This window comes from Enhydra lutris, unplaced genomic scaffold (assembly GCF_002288905.1).
Source record: "Enhydra lutris kenyoni isolate GAN:26980312 unplaced genomic scaffold, ASM228890v2 scaffoldscaffold4, whole genome shotgun sequence".
NCBI classification, from domain to species: domain Eukaryota; kingdom Metazoa; phylum Chordata; class Mammalia; order Carnivora; family Mustelidae; genus Enhydra; species Enhydra lutris.
The window spans coordinates 43,065,854-43,084,810 of record NW_019154088.1 but is presented as its reverse complement, the minus strand read 5'-3'; the positions used below and the strand labels follow the sequence as shown (position 1 = coordinate 43,084,810).

General features: G+C 37.1%; 1 protein-coding gene across 1 annotated transcript in view; it reads left to right on the top strand.

Annotated features, from left to right (window-relative positions):
* Nucleotides 1-748: 748 nt before the first annotated feature.
* Nucleotides 749-18,957, top strand: part of LOC111140632 (MIS18 binding protein 1) — a 43,225-nt gene continuing 25,016 nt past the window's right edge. The window contains exons 1-5 of the mRNA XM_022492829.1: nt 749-906; nt 3,499-4,130; nt 8,229-8,713; nt 15,184-15,257; nt 17,317-17,447. Coding sequence (XP_022348537.1) covers nt 3,593-4,130; nt 8,229-8,713; nt 15,184-15,257; nt 17,317-17,447 — 1,228 coding nt within the window. The 5' untranslated portion in view covers nt 749-906; nt 3,499-3,592. The remainder of the gene's footprint in view (nt 907-3,498; nt 4,131-8,228; nt 8,714-15,183; nt 15,258-17,316; nt 17,448-18,957) is intronic.

The window sequence follows — 18,957 nt, the reverse complement described above, 5'->3', positions numbered from 1 at the left end:
TTCCAGCTAGCGAACGCGTCTTGCCAGAGCGCTGAGGTGAAGGATGCACCATAATCCGCGGTGGTTGGAGCAGAGCATCACTGGGTGCCATCTAAGGCAAGGCTCAGTCTCAGTGCATTGTCACAAACTGCTTTGCAACCCAGAGTCGTCAAGATTAAAGCTTTTGGGATTCGATAAAATCAGGTTCAGAAAACATCACACTTCTTGGGGAAACAACTCAAATTAAACATGCCATTGCAAGTATAACTTTGCATTCAGACTATTATGCTCTCAAGAACAAAACGTTTCTTTCTCATTCTCAAATATCTGGCTGCCAGGGAAAACTAAAAGCTCTCTCAAAAGCACTCGGAAAGCTGTTTCTTCAGACAAGTAACAGACCACCACCAGCTCTCAAACTAGTAGCGGAGGAGGGTAGCTGAGAAAGGCCAAACTTAATAAACCGCAAGAGCGCAGGAGAACGCAAGTGACGTCTGACGTAGGCCTTCCTGCCGCAGAGCATAACGGGAGGAGCGGCGAAACGCGCTAGGGGCGCGCGACCTCTGAAAACGAAACGGATTCTTCTGCAGCGGCGCTCTGGGTACTCTTGGCAGCTTGGGGTTACCCTCCACTTGTGGAAACAGCATTGTCTGCGCGGTAGGGGCTACCCCCAGTTTTTTCGAGTCACTCAGTGACGCAGTTCCTGAGCGCGCCAATAAGGGGCTGGCTGGAGGGCGGGCTCTTCAAATTTGAATTCCCAAACTGTTGTGGGTGTCGGGGAACCTCGCGGAGGAAGTGAGGGTCACCTGAGGCTCGGCTGCGGGGCCTGGAGCTGACTTGGGTGGGAGGCGCGAGCCCTGGGATCGCCCAACCCACGCGAAGCCAAGCCCGGACTGCCGCCTTCTAGCCCTGTCAGGCTCTTCACCCAAGGTATGAACTCCTTCCACCGACCCCCTCGCCTCCTGCCACCCGTCCCCTCTGACGCTGAGAGTCCCAGCCTCTCAGCGTTTTCACCCCTCGTGGGCTTTTGTACATTTTTTGCTTGGCGGGGGGATCTCACAACTGCTCATTCATTGCGTGCATAGTTGTTGCTTGTCTACTATCGTTCAGGTTCGTTTCGATGGTGAACGCTCTAAGCCTTTGTTCTAAAATTACTGATAGTAAAAAAAAAAAAACAAACAAAAAACCAAAACCAAAAAAACCCCTTTACGTTAAGAGTGGTTTGTGTGCATCACTGCCCTTGGACCCTAAGATCCACGGTGCTGTAGAAACAGTTGATCCATCGAGCTCAAGATTTCTTCTGGTTTAATTACACATCGGTTACAAACATACCTAGATGTTAATAAAATTATTTAGAAAATGGTGAGCCCCTTCATCCTACTCTTCAAAGTTAAACACTATTCACAATTTGGTACACTTCCAGACTTTTTTCCCTATGCTTATGCTCATGTGTTTTACAGAAATGAGATTGTACGTCCTCTTCTATTCTTTCCTTTTTTTTAAATTTAATATATCCTAGCTATTTTCTGTGTCAGTACATATACGGGAATATATCTTTTTACTGAATAAATAGAATTCAACTCTGTGGATGTAGCAGAATTTCGTCCCGTAGTGGTGGAGATCTAAATTGTTTGTAATAATTTGTCCAGTACTTCAGTGAACTGTATAGTGCTTGTTTAGGAACTTGGGCCTTGAACTCAGACTTAGGTCCTGCTCTTAATCATGGTCAGTGTGACCTTGGGCAGGTTATTTAACTACCTGTCTGTACCTTAGTTTCCCCATCTTCAAAACTCTCCAGAATTGCTGTAAGGTTATGTAGTATCTGACAACATGCAATAAATATTGACTGTTACTACCACTTATATATTTGCATCCTTAATGTAGTTGTTTCTGTAAGAAAAAAATTTAGAAGTGGAATTTCTTGGTCAATAGCATACACACCTATATTTTGAAATTGATCTTTTCCAATCTGATAAGCAAAAAGTCCCACTGTTTAAATTTGTATCTCTTCGTTTATTAGTAAAATGAAGTGTCATTTGACTCACTGAGTGGCTTTTCGTGCGCTTTATTAATTGCCTTTCACGCCTTTTGGCCCTTTTCTGTGTTGATCATTTTCTTAAAATTGATTCATTTGGTCACTTTGAATGTTATTTCTAGTAATTGACTTGAATCACTTCCTTTATTATGTCCAGTGCTGGGGGGGTTTTGTTTGTTTGTTTGTTCCCCTCCTCCAAGTGTATATGCCAGTTAACTTAAAATTCCCCTAATTTTTTTCTCATCTCCACCTCCCAGTCCCAGTTTATTCATTTTTGATCTTGAGAGTTTAAAGTGAACCACTAATGAGTACTTTAACTCTCAGCACAGGATTCCTATCACTAGCATATTGCCAAACACATAAATCTATGCATTATTGGTATATATTTACTGAATTAACATTCTGTGGAAGAATTCAGTAGTTTTTGTGTCACAGGACTAGATTGCCAAGATAGCCTTCTTTGTCAGCTCTTGTTATTAAGGAAAATTTCCTTTTTTTGTCTTATAAATTATTGGATAAGATACTATTTGTGTATGAATTTTTAACTTGCATACTTCTCACACAAGTTACTTAAAGATACTTGATTTCTTTGATCTGACTACATTTGTATTTTCTGTGGTACACTTTTTATGTTTATATGATGTCAAAGACTGATTAGAATAGTTATAAATTTAGCAAAAGAGATGCAGCAAGTTGAAACTAGTAAGTTCCAAGCATCTTGGGTGGAAACGTTTTATTTATTTACCAAGTATTACAAAATACAACTATATGGCTCACCACCTAGAATCTTAATTATAGGTGTGGTAAGTAAAATATATTTATAAAAGCAAGCTAAAACAAGTCTAAGACCATGTATGCTCAAATACATGATTTCCGCTAAAAATTCTAAATAGTGTTAATTTCTTTTAAATCATAATGAGTATAATTTACTTTAATTTGAGGGTTTTTCAACTAAAACCTCATAGTTAAAATGTTCAGCGGCATAACAAAATCAGAACTGGGAATTATTTAAAAATAGAATGAATCTTTCAGCTTTCATTAGGTTGTATCATCATAGCTGCTGCCTTAAAATTTAAGTGCTGAAAAGGAAAAGTGATGTTTGTGAAATTTAATCTTTTAGAGTCTAATATAGTGCCATATGTGAATATGATTTAATGCTTTTTGAAGCAAATATTAGATTGAAACCTCTAGGACTTGAGGTTAAAGTATGTTAAAAATCAGATACTCAAAATTCAATTTTTATAGTTACTAAGTAGATGATTTGGTGAATACTGTTTTTTCTAGAGAAGTAAATTTAAAGACCAAACTGCTCATCTAAAATAATAATGAGTCTTTAACAAAAACATAAAACCTTAGATTTGTGAGCTATAGATTATCCAGTGTTGTTATGAACCAATTTTACCTTTTAATTAAAATAATATTATTATTGAAAGCAAATAAATTTTTTTGTAAAGCATTATAAAGGTTGATTTCACATTAAACTACAGGTTCCTCTGGGCCCCTGCTGAAGGTCTACTACCCTGAACATTGTGTTTAACTGACCTATCTGTTAGAGAAAATTTGTTTCTACTGTTTATCAAGATGATTGCAACACCTTTGAAACACCCAGAAATTCATTTGTCTTCAGAGACCTCTTCTCCAAGAAGGAATATGCCCATGCAAGCAATCTTTTTTGACAGCATTCCTGCAGGCACACTTACTCCTGTGAAAGATTTGGCAAAATATCAGAACCCCTTTTCAACATTGAATGACTATAAAAAGAATAATTTCCTAAAAATGACAAATTTTAATAATAAAAATATATTTCATTCCACCATGCTAGCAGAGGCTACCACCTCTAACAGCTCTCTTGATATCAGTGCTATAAAGCCCAACAAGGATAGATTAAAAAATAAAACAAACTATGAATCACCAGGAAAAATATTTCAAAGAATGAAAGAAAAAGTACTGCGTGACAAGCAAGAACAAGCATCAGGAAACAGGAGTTTGTTGGAACCACCAAAAAGTGAAAAGAAAATTTTCACTCCTAAAGGAGCTGAGAAAAGACTATTGCAGTATACCTACGTCTGTGAAGAAAAGGAAAACAAATCATCCCAATCAGATAACAGTTCACCAAAAGGTCAGTTTTATTATGTGTTGTTTGAAAAGCTATGATGTGTTGTGTTTATTGTGTCTGATACTGTTTTAGGTACTCAGGAAACAAGAGTGAACAAAATGGACAAAAATCTCAACCCTTGTGTAACTAGCTCATATTCAGGTGGTGGGAGAGACAGATTTAAAATAAGTAGTTTTTATAGTACAAAAGAAAAGTGCTATGAAAAGAAAAGGCAGAGTAAGGATGATGGGGAGAGTTGCAGTGGGTTGTAATTTTCCATGTGGTGGTCAGGCTGTGGTTCAATGAGAAGATGGCATTTGAGCCAAAAAACTGAAGGAGGTGATAGATACAGACAGAATATTGGAAGAATTGAGAGGGATGATCCACACAAAGTAACAGCTAACACAAATGTCCTGGAATAGAAGGATTCCTCAAAAATTCAGGAACCAGCTATGAGATTAATAAATCGTAGAGTGAGTGGACGGAAGTGGAGAAGAGAGGATGGTTACAGTCAGATAACATAGAACCTCATAGCGAATGTTTGGTGTTTTACATGAGCAAATTAAGGCGTCAGTGACCGGTTCTGAGCAGAGAAATGACAAGATCTGACTTCCATTTTTAAAATATCACTTGGCTGTGAATTTGAAATAGTGCGTTTATCTAGGTGAGATAAGGTGTTGGTTTAGGTTTAGGTGGTAGCAGTGAAAATAATAAGTGGTTGGATTCTGGGTATATTTTGAAGGAAGAGCTCATAGACTGGGTGTGGAATGTAAAAGATACAAAGGTGGAGAATGTAAAGATATAAAAAGATGTATAAAGATATAAAGGATTTATATCTTATAAAGATTTTTATTTATCTTTTATATAGATATAAAAATGTAAAACCACTTCAAGGCTGTTCTTTGTTGTTTGGTTCTGGGTTTTTTTGCTTGAGTATCTATAAGGATGGAGTGATTTAACTGAAATGGGATAGACAAGGTGGGGAGGAGCTCAGTAATTAAGTTTTTTGTACGTTAATTTTTATATATCTGTTAAAAATTGAAGTGTAGATGTGATTAGGTTGTTGAAAAAATTTAGTTGAAATTTAAGGAAGTGGTCCAGATGAGAAAAATGACATTTGGGAATCATTAGCACCTAAATAATGTTTGAAGAGACTAAATGAGATCAAAGAGTAAGTGAAGAAAGAGAAAACATTCAAGGATGAGTCCTAAGGCACCCCAAAATTTAGAAGTTAAGAATAAACAAAACACAAGAAGTCAAGGAGGAAGAAAAACCAGAAGTGATACTTTGGAAGCCAGAGTCTTTCACTGTATCTAATGCTGCTGATCAGTTAAGTAAGATGAAGGCTGAGATTTAACCATTGGATTTAGCAACATGGAGGTCATTGGTGGCTTTGACGAGGGGATTTAGTGGCGTGATCAGATCAAAAACATGATTCAAAAGGGTTCAAGAGAGAATGTGAAGGAGAGAAATTGACAGTGGTAAGTATAGACAACTCTTTGAAGGGAGCAAAGAAATATGGGAGGTACGGTTTTAAAATATTTTAGTTTTGGGGTGGCTGGCTTAATCTGTAGAGTGTACAGCTCTCAATCTTGGGGTTGTTGAGTTCTAGCCCCATGTTGGACCTGGAGCCTACTTAAAAATATATACATATATTTTTAATATACATGTATATGAATTGTCTTTAATGTATAGTGAAAGATCATTTTTGTATGCTTTTGGGAATAATCCAGTAGGGAAAGAAAAACTAAAATTGGTAGTATGATAAACTTGAGTAGTTAAGAGGGAACAGAATCTGTAAGTGGAAGTTTTGGCCTTAGCTGGGAAAATAAACATCATAAATCAAACAAGAAGATAGGCAGTGTTGTAGGACTTAAGAAATGAAGTGGGCAGTAAAGTCATCAGCTGAAAGTGAGCATGGGACACTGGCATTAAAATTTGAGGAGGTGGAGGTTTAAATAATACGGGTATGTGGTCTAGACCTAAATTTGATTTCTAGTGCAACATTAACGACCTACTTGAGACTTGTGAGCATGAACTTAAATGAGATCAGTCAATGTGATTATGAGTTTTCCTTTAGCCCTATTTAGCTGCATGGGTGCTGTTGGGGTATAGGTAGGGAGTTGGATTTTATCAGGATTGTAATTTTATCAAATAGGATGAAGAGGACAAAGGAGTTGAGATGTGTATATAAAGGGACCATGAAATTTAAGTTAGTTATACAAAGAAAAGGGGACCTAAAGGAGATAAGGAAGTGTGAAGAGTGAAGAAGTGTTAGGTATTATTAAGATAGTAATTGGATTTGAGAGAATGATCTGGAAAGATAGAATGATCAGAATTTGGGACATTTGAAATAGAGACTTTAATGAGTTGCAGTAATTGATAAACATATTTTACATGCACTATCTCATATAATCCTTTCAGCAGACACTATGGGTAGATGCTAATTTAAAAGTCTGGGAAACTGGGCTTACAAAGAGGTTATGTCTGCTCTATGTCTCACAGGGAATAAGTGATGTGCTGAGAATTAATACAAGTACTTACTGGAAAGTGCATGCTCTTTATTATACAGTAGACTGTGGATATATTGTTGTATTTCAAAGACAGTGATCTATTTTGATACAAAAAGCAGAGTTTCTAAGGGAGTTTAGGATGGAGGTAGGGGAGTACACAAAATATGTTTCATACAGTTTGGGAGAAAAGGAGAGAAGCAAATAATGCACAGTAAAGCATGTGTTATTTGTTAAGTGGAATTAGAGAGGGAGAAAGAAATAACACTGCTTTGAGAATCTGATGACTCTTTTCCCAGAAAATGCACATACATAGAAACACAAATTTTGTGTGTAATTTCAGAGACCTTTTGGAGAATCTGCATGGACTTTGTACTCTAAAATAAATGACCAGATTCTATAGCATGTTATATCTGATTGAATTACCCACTTGCCTTTACTCCTTTGCCATGCCATTTCTAGTAGAATGAGTTAAAGAAATAGGAACTTGCCCTTCTTTTATGATACACATCAATATAATAAAATCCTTATATTAAAATTTTTAAAGCTGAAGCTGCATATTTACTAAAGCATAATCATTACCAATTTTTGTCAGAATATTTGAAATTAAACATATAAAATAATTCAGTTTTTCCTCCAATTTTAAGTCTATTACCTCCCCTTTTTGTGTGAAAGAAACTCATTTCTACCTTCAAGAAGTAAAACTATCTAGGATATAAAGCAGAATAAAATGTAACCAATTCTTTTAGTTCCTACTTGTCTAATAGATAAGCCTACCAGATTTTTGTCTTTGAAGTTCTACTAAAGAGATGTCAAAGGCGTATAAATTATGGTTATGTCTGCTTTTGAGTCACAACATGGCAACTCTTAACATACAAGCTACACCTTTTCAACTGTTCTTTCACGTTTTAGAAATTTATAGCAACCAGAAGCGGAATCAGAATTTTTAAGACTGGATGGCGCTTCATATATAATTTTAAGATAGACCTCTCTGATTTTTGGCAGCACCAGATTTTATTCCAGATCACTAAACTTTTAAGTTCAGTAATAAACTTTCGTGTAGAGCTGGCAACTTATAACATGGAGAGTTTTTAAAAAATTCTTTCTCAGCATGCTATAGATACAGAGAATGTGATAAAAGCATGAGAAGATAAAAAGGGAAATGTAACTCATAAGTTACAGAAGTATATTATATTGACCTAATCATTATTGAACATAAGTAAATGACATTTTTTTCTTCTCAGTGACTAATAAAATTCAATTTCCTTTCTTTAAAAAAACAAAAAACAAAACTCAACCTCAATGCAAGAAGTTCCTCTAGAATCATCAAATAGTACTTTCCTTCTGAAAAAGTAAAAGATTCAATGTCAGCAGGAAAAGAAAGCATCTCTGCATAATTTAACTTATGGTAAAGTGTTTTTTGTTTTGTTGAATGTTCTAGATAATTATTCTCCCTGTGTAGGCATCCCTTTCAGAGAAAGACTGGGCCAAAGGGTGGAACATTCCTAACCTGAACGCTTTTTAATATAAATAGTTCGATATTATTCTGTTTCTCTCTTTTAATTTCATATGATTCTTCTTTAAATTTTGTTTGATCTTGTATTTTTTACAGAGGTTCCATTTCTGAACCAAGAACATGAAAATGTTTCAGCTGCTGGATTCTCAAACAAAGCATTACCTAGAGCTCAGTTGGCTAAACAAATTCTTCACTCAAAGGAGAATACATTTGTAACCACTAAGTCTAAAAAAGACACCTTTGTTTTAGAAGGCGTTGATTCTGTCATTGAAAAATCCCAAAATTCTACTCTTGAGACTCTAAATACTGACTGTGTTCCTGTTAAAAATGATGGCCGGTCAGTGGTTTCTGATGGTAAGATACTGACAGAAAGGACTTCACAACAGGAAATTAAGGAAGGAAATGAGAACACAATACCCAGAGAGACTGATGTCCTGGGTTCCATGAATGATACATGTAAAATTGTGCTTGCAACTCCAAGATTTCATATAACAATACCTCGGAAATCAAAAAGAAATGCTTCAAATCATTCTCCTCCAAGTACACTTCAAACTCTTACAAATGAAGTTAAAAAGAATAAGGTAGGACAACTTAAGACAGATTTACATTTATGTTTTTACCCTCATTCTTTAAAAGCTGAGCTCAAGCTCTCATTAAGAATAGGTTAATTTTTTTGTTTGTTTGTTTTATTATTTAGTGTCAAGGCATTGTGCCTAGTGAAAAGAGCAGTGGATTGAAAGTAAGAGAAACCAAGTGTTTTAACCTTGCTCTGTTACTAGTTGTATAATCTTCAACGATTTATTACTCCCTTTGGGAATGAACACTGACTTCCTTGCTATTCTTATTTTCTTTTTTCCCCCTGATTCTTGGGGCACTATTAACTGCAATTAAAATAGAAGGGGGTATAGCTTCTGAAGACTTGAGAATTTTTCCCATTTTAAAGTAATACAGAGTAATCAATAAAACACTTCAGGCTATCACACTATGTTGCATTAGGATAATTCTCTGAAAGAAGTGGAATGGAATATAAGTTCAAGGAAAAAGATACAACTTAAATTTTCCAATTGTTAAAGGTTTGTCCATAAATTTTTTAAAGGGTGATAGTGGTATTTAAATTCCATCTAAATTTGAGGGGCACCTTGGGGTGCCTGGGTGGCTCATTGGGTTAAATTTGAGGGGTACTTGGCTGGCACAGTAAAGCATGTAACTCTTGATCTTGAGATTGCAAATTCAAGCCCCCTGTTGGAAGTGTGATGTAATAGTTATAGTTTTGGGTTGTTGTTTTTTTTTTTCCTTTGGGATTTAATTTTAGAGAGCGTGCATGAGGGGTGGGGATGTTTTGCAGACAGAAAAGGAAAGACTCCTCAAGCAGACTCCTTGCTGAGTGTGGAGCCCAATGTGGGGCTCAATCCCAGGACCCCAAGATCATGACCTAAGCCAAAATCAAGAATCCGATGCTCAACCAACTGAGCCGCCGAGGTGCCTCCGTAATAGTTATAGTTCTATATCTCAGTGTATTCTTTTGAAATTGCATTATTTGCAAATATTTAGACTTGATGAAAATTTTTGGATGTTGCTTTAAAAATGTATGAGGTGGGTTGAGCACAAAGTTTGAAGACAACTGTAATGGGAGATCCCACATACTAATTCTGTCATTGCTACAGTGCTGTTTATCTTATTTACTACAAGAAGACCAAGCCTTCCAAGACTCTTACCTGTATACAGTTCTGTACATGCCCTAGTTCTGACCCAATCTGTTTCTCATCTCCAAACATTGCATTGTACCCTCTTGAACTAAAGGTGTATCATCAGCAAAATGTTAAATTCTCAATTTTCTGTGAACATTTCTTAACCTTGCTCTAACCAAAATACAGCTTCTTTTCTTAAATAGTGGCTCTTTTTTCTCCCATATCTCATATTGTTGGCCTAAAGATGATATAATGTATCGCTTTTGTTCCTCATTACTATTTCAGGCCATTTTCCTTCCTTTTCTCTAATACAGCCCCTCCCACCTTCTTTGAAGCAAGTGCTATAGCTCTTTTAACTTTATCATTCCCTGTAACTCCTTGTAGTCCTATATAATACAACTTGCTAGTCATAACCTTGCATTACTATTAAAGTGTTTAATGCCTGTTACTTTTTCTTCTGCTACTACTTCTGTCATCAACTCTGGTGACACTGACATCCATAGAGATGATCCATCCAGCCTTCTTAAATTCTTGATCTTAAATGACCTTTCCCTTAACCATTACCGTCTACCCTAGTCATACTCATACCTTGTCTTTGCCAGTACATGCTCCAGATTCTCACTTTCAAGCATCCTGCTCACACAGACTCCTGCCATTCCAGATCATTCTACCCCTAGCACTCTTCCCTCTCCCTCACCATGAATACTCCACCTTACTAAGGTAATCCTTTAGACCATAAGTGCTCTTCTTTCCTCATCTTGCTCTTTACCTTACAGATTCCATGATCCCATCATTTTAGCCATCACTTTGATTTAACTGTCAGGACTTTATTGCTTTTCTTTCCATTCTCATTCTCTCTCTTTTTTTTTTTTTTTTTTAGATTTTATTTATTTATTTATTTATTTATTAGAATGAGAGAAAGCATGAGAGAGGAGAGGATGAGAAGGAGAAGCAGACTTCCTGCTGAGGTGGGAGCCTGATGCAAGACTGATCCTGGGACTTAGGGATCATGACCTGAGTTGAAGGCAGTCGCTTAATCAACTGAGCCACCCAGGTGCCCCTTCCTCTGTTCTCTTTTGACAAAGTTGGGATCCTAGTTAAATTTCACTCATATACCTAAGAAATATCAGGTGGGGGCACCTGGGTGGCTCAGTTGGCTGAGCATCCATCTTTTGGTTTTGTCTCCAGTGTAATCTCAGAGTTGTGAGATTGAGCCCTAGGTGGGGCCCTGAGCTCAGTGGGGAGTCTGTTTAAGACTCTCCCCCTCTGTCTCTCCCTCTCCTCTTTCTCTAAAAATAAATAAATCTTTAAAAAAATATGGCTGAAATGAAATGCACAACCATACTGGTCTCATTTTAAATTTGACAGCAAACCTTAAGGGGGCTCTCAGTATAAACATCAGTCCTGCTACACTTCACTTGTTAATCCGCCTCATACTCTAACTTTCCTAGAATAGTATTCCCTGCTTTTTCTCCCTTAAAACCTCCAAATCCGGGGCTCCTGGGTGGCTCAGTGGGTTGAAGCCTCTGCCTTCGGCTCAGGTCATGATCCTGGGGTCCCAGGATCGAGCCCCGCATCGGGCTCTCTGCTCAGCAGGGAGCCTGCTTCCTCCTCTCTCTCTGCCTATCTCTCTGCCTACTTGTGATCTCCGTCTGTCAAATAAAATAAATAAAATTAAAAAAAAAAAAAAACCCTCCAAATCTCCTCTCCCTTCCCCATTCCCAAATTATTGAACCTCATGTTCCCATTACCAAATCCACCAATCTCCTGGCTGTTCTATCCACGTATTCTGCTTCCCCTTCTCTTATAATGGATGAACAGTTTGTGCTCCCTTTTCAAGGCCAATTCACTTCCTCTTACCACCTATAGAACTTTGTCCCTCTAATTATCCCCTCAGTTGTTTTCTGTCTTCTGGAAAATTTCCATTAGCATATAAATGCTGAAACATGGCCTGCATTAAAAAAAAAAATGCAAAGAAAAAGTCCACCTTCCTGTTACTCTCTATCCCATTCCAACTGTAACCCCATCTTTTTGTTTCCATTTACTGTAAAACACCTTGATAGAGGTATATATATTCACAGTTTTTGTTCTTACTCTTTCTGAAATATATTCTACTTTGGGCATTCATAAATCGCTCTGTGAAGATTGCCCTTTTTAGGTTCACCAGTGATCTCTATGTTACCAAACCAGTAATTATTATTTCTTATTATTCTGTTGTGGACAAGGGTTTAACACAGTGAATCAAAACATCCTTCTTAAAACATTGTATTGTTTTTTCTATTGAATTTGATGATACCTCAATCTTGATTTTCTACTGTCTCACTGGCCATTTTTCTCATTCCGGTTTGCTCCTTCCTCTTGTCACAATCTATAATACTGGAATTCCCCAGAATCAGTCCTTGAAACTGATTCTCTAGTGCCTGCACACACTCTAAAGACTGGATTATCCAGTGCTGTAGCTTTACATTCCATTTCTTTACTGATAGTTACTAAATATATATCTCCAGTCCAGAACATTCTCCTAAACCCCACAGTCACATATTCAATTGTCTATAGGACTTCTTCATTGATATTTAATAGGCATCTCAGATTTAATATGTCTAAAATGATTTCTTCCCCCAAAACTTCTCTCAGCTGTGTCCCATACTGGTACATAGTAATACCATTCCCCCAAATTTAACTTAGGGTAAAATTTCAGATTTGTTTGAGACTCTTGTTTTTCTGTCATACTCCACTCCAGACTGTGAGGAAATCCTGTTGGCTCTTCTGTCCTGAATCTGGCCACTTCTCACTACTCAATCACTACCTTAGTCCAGGGTACCATAAATTCTTGGATTACTATAATAGCTTAATGGTCTCCTTGCTCCCCGCTGTTGTTCTCTCTCTCCATTCTGTTTTACAGACAGCCAGAATCACCATTTTTTCTTTTTTTCTTTTTCTTTCTTTCTTTCTTTCTTTCTTTCTTTCTTTCTTTCTTTCTTTCTTTCTTTCTTTTTTTAAGATTTTTTGTTTACCCTAGAGGAAAAGAGAGCATGTGCACAAGCAGGGGAAGGGAGAAAGGGAGAGAGAGACTCTTTAAGCGGACTCCTCGCTAAGCACGTAGTCCCACACAAGGCTCGATCCCATGACCCTGAGATTATGACCTGAGCCAAAATCAAGAGTCTGACATTTAGCTAACCTAGTCTCCCAAGTGCCCTGGCAGAATCTTTATACAGTTCATTTTCTACCCAGTAACTCCTTAAAATATTAAATCATGTCTCCACTCTGCTCAGAATCCTCCAGTAACTTTTTATCTTTTTATCTTAAGAGAAAACCCTAAGCCTTTACCGTCTTTTACAGGACTCTACATAATTCATAATCCTTGACATGCCTAATCTCATCTCTCACTCCCCTCTGTTGCTTTCTTGCTTATTCAAGCTGCTGTGCCCTCTATGCTATCTACTTGGGGACTTTGTACTTGTTCCCTTTGCCTGGAAGAATGTATTCCCAGGTAACCCATATGTCCTATCCCTTACTTTACTCAGTTTTCTGTTCCAAGACCTTCCCTATCATATATAAGTAAGCATGTCTTGTACTTATTTTTGATAATTATCACTGCCAGACATTATTTGTCCATTTGTTTGGATATAACCACCACCACTCCACTTGCTTCTACATATCCACCCCTCAGCCCCTGTGAGCGCACAGTAGCATACACACACACACACCAGTGTTTGCTGTAATAGGGCAGCCATTTTGTTTCTTGCTGAATCCCACTGCCTAATAGTGCCTGGCATATAGTACAGGTCAAGAATATGCTGAATGAATATGAATGCACATTTTGATTTTTTTTTTAAAGATTTTTTTATTTATTCATTTGACAGATAGAGATCACAAGTAGGTAGAGAGACAGGCAGAGAGAGGAGGAAGCAGGCTCCCCGCTGAGCAGAGAGCCCGATGCTGGGCTCGATCCCAGGACTCTGGGATCATGACCCGAGCCGAAGGCAGAGGCTTTAACCCACTGAGCCACCCAGGCGCCCCTCATTTTGATATTTTATGTAAGCAGGATGGTACAAGATTCTGGAGCCAGAATTCCCAGATTTGTAACCAATCTGTGCCCCTAACTAGCTATGTGTGACATGGGCAAGTTATTTAACTTGACTTTACAGTTACTTTATAAAATGAGGAAAATATTACCTGCCTCCTCTTGTTATGAGGATAACATGAGTCATTGAATCTAAAATACTTGGAACATTGCCTAGTATTATTTTTTTTTAAATATTTTTATAAGATTTCATTTATTTGACAGCGAGATACAACGAGAGAGGGAACACAAGCAGGGGGAGTGGGAGAGGAAGAAGCAGGCTTCCCGTGGAGCAGGAACCCCGATGCCAGGTTCCATCCCAAGACCCTGGGATCATGACCAGAGCTGAAGGCAGACATTTAATGACTGAGCCACCCAGATGTCCCTTATTTTTTATTTTTAACATCATCTCCATCTGACTGTCCTTGATCTTAGATAGTTCCAAATGTCCAAGTATTAAAAATGAAAAAGGAATTTCATTGCCTATTTGTAATTGAGGAAAAAATAAAATAAAGATAAACATAACTGAGGAAAAGTGCAATAAATAGAAGGACCTTCCATTTTAGCATCTTTTTCTGGCTCACCATAAAACTACCACTGAAGAACTTGTCTTCATAAATTTATAATTTTTTGTATGTAAACTAAATGGCTACTCAAATTAGTTATGACTTTTGCTGAATTTCTCATCAGAAATAGTTTAGTGTTGTTACATGGTAGAAGCAATTTCTCAACACACACATCACAGAAATTTTCCTCTACAGTAGGATTTTGTCCTAAAATAATTCTCTGAGCTGTTTAGATATTTGCTCTGGATTAGACTGCTGTGAAATATAGATTATTAGTAATCACCTTTGTAGTTTAAAGAAAATTAAATACAATTCAAAACCAAATTTGCAGAAAAAAAATGCTATATTTTTTTAGGATAAGAATGATGGTGGAGTATATACTACATAGCTGACTCTTATATAAGTCAGGTCTTTTGTCTTTATTGGATACCTTAGAATTTTAGGTGATTTTTTTTTTTTTCTCCAGTGGTTGAGATATTTGATATAAGAATATTTGACGTAGAACTGATTCTGGATTGGACAAAAAATTATGCAGTACAACTTCCAATCTTCCTCTTTTCTGTTTTCATTGTATATGAGAGTCTTTACCTTGTTACTATTTAAAATAGAATGTGGTTCTTACATAGATGAGCACTAAGTATATGAGTTTTTTCTTTTTATATGATGTAAATTGATTTTGTAATGTTTTTGCTACAAGTAACAGAGGAAATATATACTTCATTTTATGCTGATAGGTGGTCCAGCTACAAGAATGGATGATTAAAATCATAAATAATAATACCGCTATATGTGTAGAAGGAAAATTGACGTAAGTATAACATTTCAGTATTTTAATAAAATTTATAAGTATATAAGAGCTGGAAAGAGATGCATCTTCCTACAAAACAAAGACTTTGTAACAAGGTTACAAACTGAAGCCAGAAAAGTAAAAGGACTGTGCAGAAGCTGGCCATGTTGATTATAACCAGATTTCTTGTTTTTGCCTGTTAAGTTCCTTTTAGAATAGTAACAACTCAAATTTGTATACACAATGCCTTTTTTTTTTTTTAAGATTTTATTTACTTATTTGACAGACAGGGATCACAGGTAGGCAGAGAGGCAGGCAGAGAGAGGAGGAAGCAGGCTCCCCGCTGAGCAGAGAGCCTGTTGTGGGGCTGGATCCCAGGACTCTGAGATAATGAGCTGAGCCGAAAGCAGCGGTTTTAACCCACTGAGCCACCCAGGTGCCCCTCATGTTGCTTTATATTTTAAAGAGCTTCTATTAAGTGGACTGGTGTTCTCTGCTTAATTTTATATGGGTAGTTAATATTTACTATGTGCATTTCAGTCCAGATTCTCACATCTAAATTGGGACAACCAGATCTAAATTACTGATCCAGAAAAGGAATCAGAATTATTTAACACTTTGCCATACAACTACATATTAAATAATCATTGGCACTCTCTGGTTCTCCCTAAAGCAAAAGCGTCATCAGGTGAGTGGACTTTGCCTAATTTTGCTACTCTATTAGCACCATTTTCTCTTTTTCAAAACCAGTTTCTTAGTGGTTAAAAAAAATTGTAATAAAAGGTTGTCATAAAATAAAATATCACTCACTGTTCAGGGTACTCACCTAGAAGTTTGTAAGTTACTTATTTAAAATCTGTCTTGCCCATTCTATTTCTGCTTGTCTTGGGCCGATGTCCTTAATGTCAAAGAGGTGGTCTGTGTTGGAATTGCACTCCTGCTGCCTTACCAGCTATATGACATGGGCACCTTATTATCCTTTATCAGTCTCAGTTTCTTCATCTGCACAATGATAATAATAATATTACCTATTCTTTGGGTTATTTTGAATATTAAAATAGTTAATATTTGTGAGACTTGAGAACAGTGCTTTTGGAGTGCTATTTAAATGTTAAGTAAAATGAAACAAAAAAGCACAGGATCACTGTATTAAAATATGTCTGAGGTTAGTCCCATTTGACCAAATGAAAGGAACTTAACTATCATATTACCCTTAAAATTAGTGTGTTGGGTGCCTGGGTGGCTCAGTGGGTTAAAGCCTCTGCCTTCAGCTCAGGTCATGATCTCAGGGCTCTGGGATCGAGCCCCGCATGGGGCTCTCTGCTCAGCGGGAAGCCTGCTTCCTCCTCTCTCTCTCTGCCTGCCTCTCTGCCTGCTTGTGATCTCTGTCAAATAAATAAATAAAGTCTTTGAAAAAAAAATTAGTGTGTTTATTACTAGTTACCTGATGAATTGGGAATGTTCAACATTTATCTAATACATCTTTATATTTTCTTTCTGTTTTATATTCCTAGCTTCATTTAAGGAAATACGAAGGGTAGATATATGGGCTAGTGATTTGATCTTGCAGTTTGTTTTTTTTTTCCTTTTTTTGGTATTTTCAAAAAGGAAAGTAAAAATACTTGGATGGGTAGTGAGGGTAAAAAGACAAAAAGTACTCACAGGATTAGGGGAATCCAAACTATGTAACTGCATGAAAGCTAACACAGTATAAGCCCTGACGAGAGGGACAGGAAAACATTCTTCAGAAACTTGGCATCAGTTAAGATGAAGTTGCAAGCATTGTCAGCACCATTTAGAGAAGGCCCCTGCTTCCTTGCTAATGATAAATTTTATATTAGTGGTTTGGTTTGGACACAGTACAGTTTCTTGTTACATACTCTGAGGATCACATTAGCCAGGCAGTTGAATTCTGCTGCAATGTTTGGCCCTCAGATGTTTATAATTAAATGGATAATATTGCTAAATGTTTGTAGAGTGCAAATTTATTACTTTTTATTATTATAAGTTTGTATAGTTACATATGTAAATTGTGATTGCTGGTAAAATGTGAATATTTTGGCCTTTAATTTTCTCCTAGAGACATCACTAACATATATTGGCACAGTAATGTCATTATAGAACGGATTAAGCACAACAAACTTAGGACTTTATCAGGCAATATTTACATATTAAAAGGGATGATAGATCGGATTTCCATGAAGGAAGCAGGTAATGACTATCATTATAAATTTCTTTAAATGAATCAATTAACCATATTTCTAACAGTGATACCTATTTTTTTTTTGTTCTTAGGTGTTTTAAAATTATGGATCAATCAAAACAAAAAATTAAAACAGTTGGCCACATTATGTAAAACTATTTATTATATGTGTTGACTATTTTTCTCTGATTTAATCACCCTTAATAACAGTTTAAATAAGTTCAGTGATTTTTTTTTTTAAGATTTTTTTTTTAAATTTATTTGACAGACGGATCACAAGTAGGCAGAGAGGCAGGCAGAGAGAGACAGGAGGAGGCAGGCTCCCTGCTGAGCAGAGCGCCCGATGCGGGACTCAATCCCGGTACCCTGAGATCATGACCTGAGCCGAAGGCAGAGGCTTTAACCACTGAGCCACCCAGGCGCCCCAGTTCAGTGATTTTTAAAAAGTCAAGTGAAATGTTGTTGTGTGAGGAACTGCTTTATAAAGCTATAATTTAGCTTCCTAGTTTGTTGAACCTGCCCAGCACAACCCCAGTCCTGTTATCTAATTTTCTGTCTATGCCTTGTACACAGTAATGTGGCTGAAGAAAAAGATACCTGAGTATCTTAAAGTTTGTGATTACCAGCAACAAGTTGTGGTCTCTTGGTATTCTACCACATTTCCCTATTGCATTCACTCTCCCATCCTCCTTGATGACTATTGCATATTTTTACAAATTTTCAATACCTTCTTTTTTCCTCTCACAGTAGAGGTGCTGGGGGAGGGAGGGGAGCACATGAGCAATAGAAACAATCAGAAGAGAAGTTTACCATCACATCTATTGACCTGCTTGCATATATATCTGCTTTTGTTTATGAATGAACTGTTCCTGTCTGTGTCAACCTCCATTTGTACCATACTTTCCATTTTCCCTCTTTTACTCAGGGATATCACTCCAGTAATTCTCCCTTATCCTGTCAAAAACAAAAACCCTTTTAACCCCACTTATGTCAGCTACTGCTTACAATAAAAACAGCTCAGAAGATTTTAATTCCTTGAATTCTTTCCTATTTAAAAAAAAAATTCTTTAATCATGCCTTAAATCACAATTCTTTACCAAATAGCCCTTATCGGAGTTACCAATGGCCCCTACATTGCTAAATCAAGTATATGCTTATCACAGTTATTCATACTTAACCTCCTTGAAATACTTCTTTTTTTGCGTTCTGGAACACTGTATTCAGATTTTCATGCTGCCTTTCTCCCTGTTCCTTCTTAGTTTATTTGCTTATTTTGCTGTTTCTTCTTTGCCTATAAATATGGGGTAGACTGTAGCTCTTTGTATATACATTCAATGATGTGCTTATTTCTTTGAGGCTTTAAATCTCATCTATATGGGGCGCCTGGGTGGCTCAGTGGGTTAAGCCGCTGCCTTCGGCTCAGGTCATGATCTCAGGGTCCTGGGATCGAGTCCCGCATCGGGCTCTCTGCTCAGCAAGAAGCCTGCTTCCTCCTCTCTCTCTCTCTCTGCCTGCCTC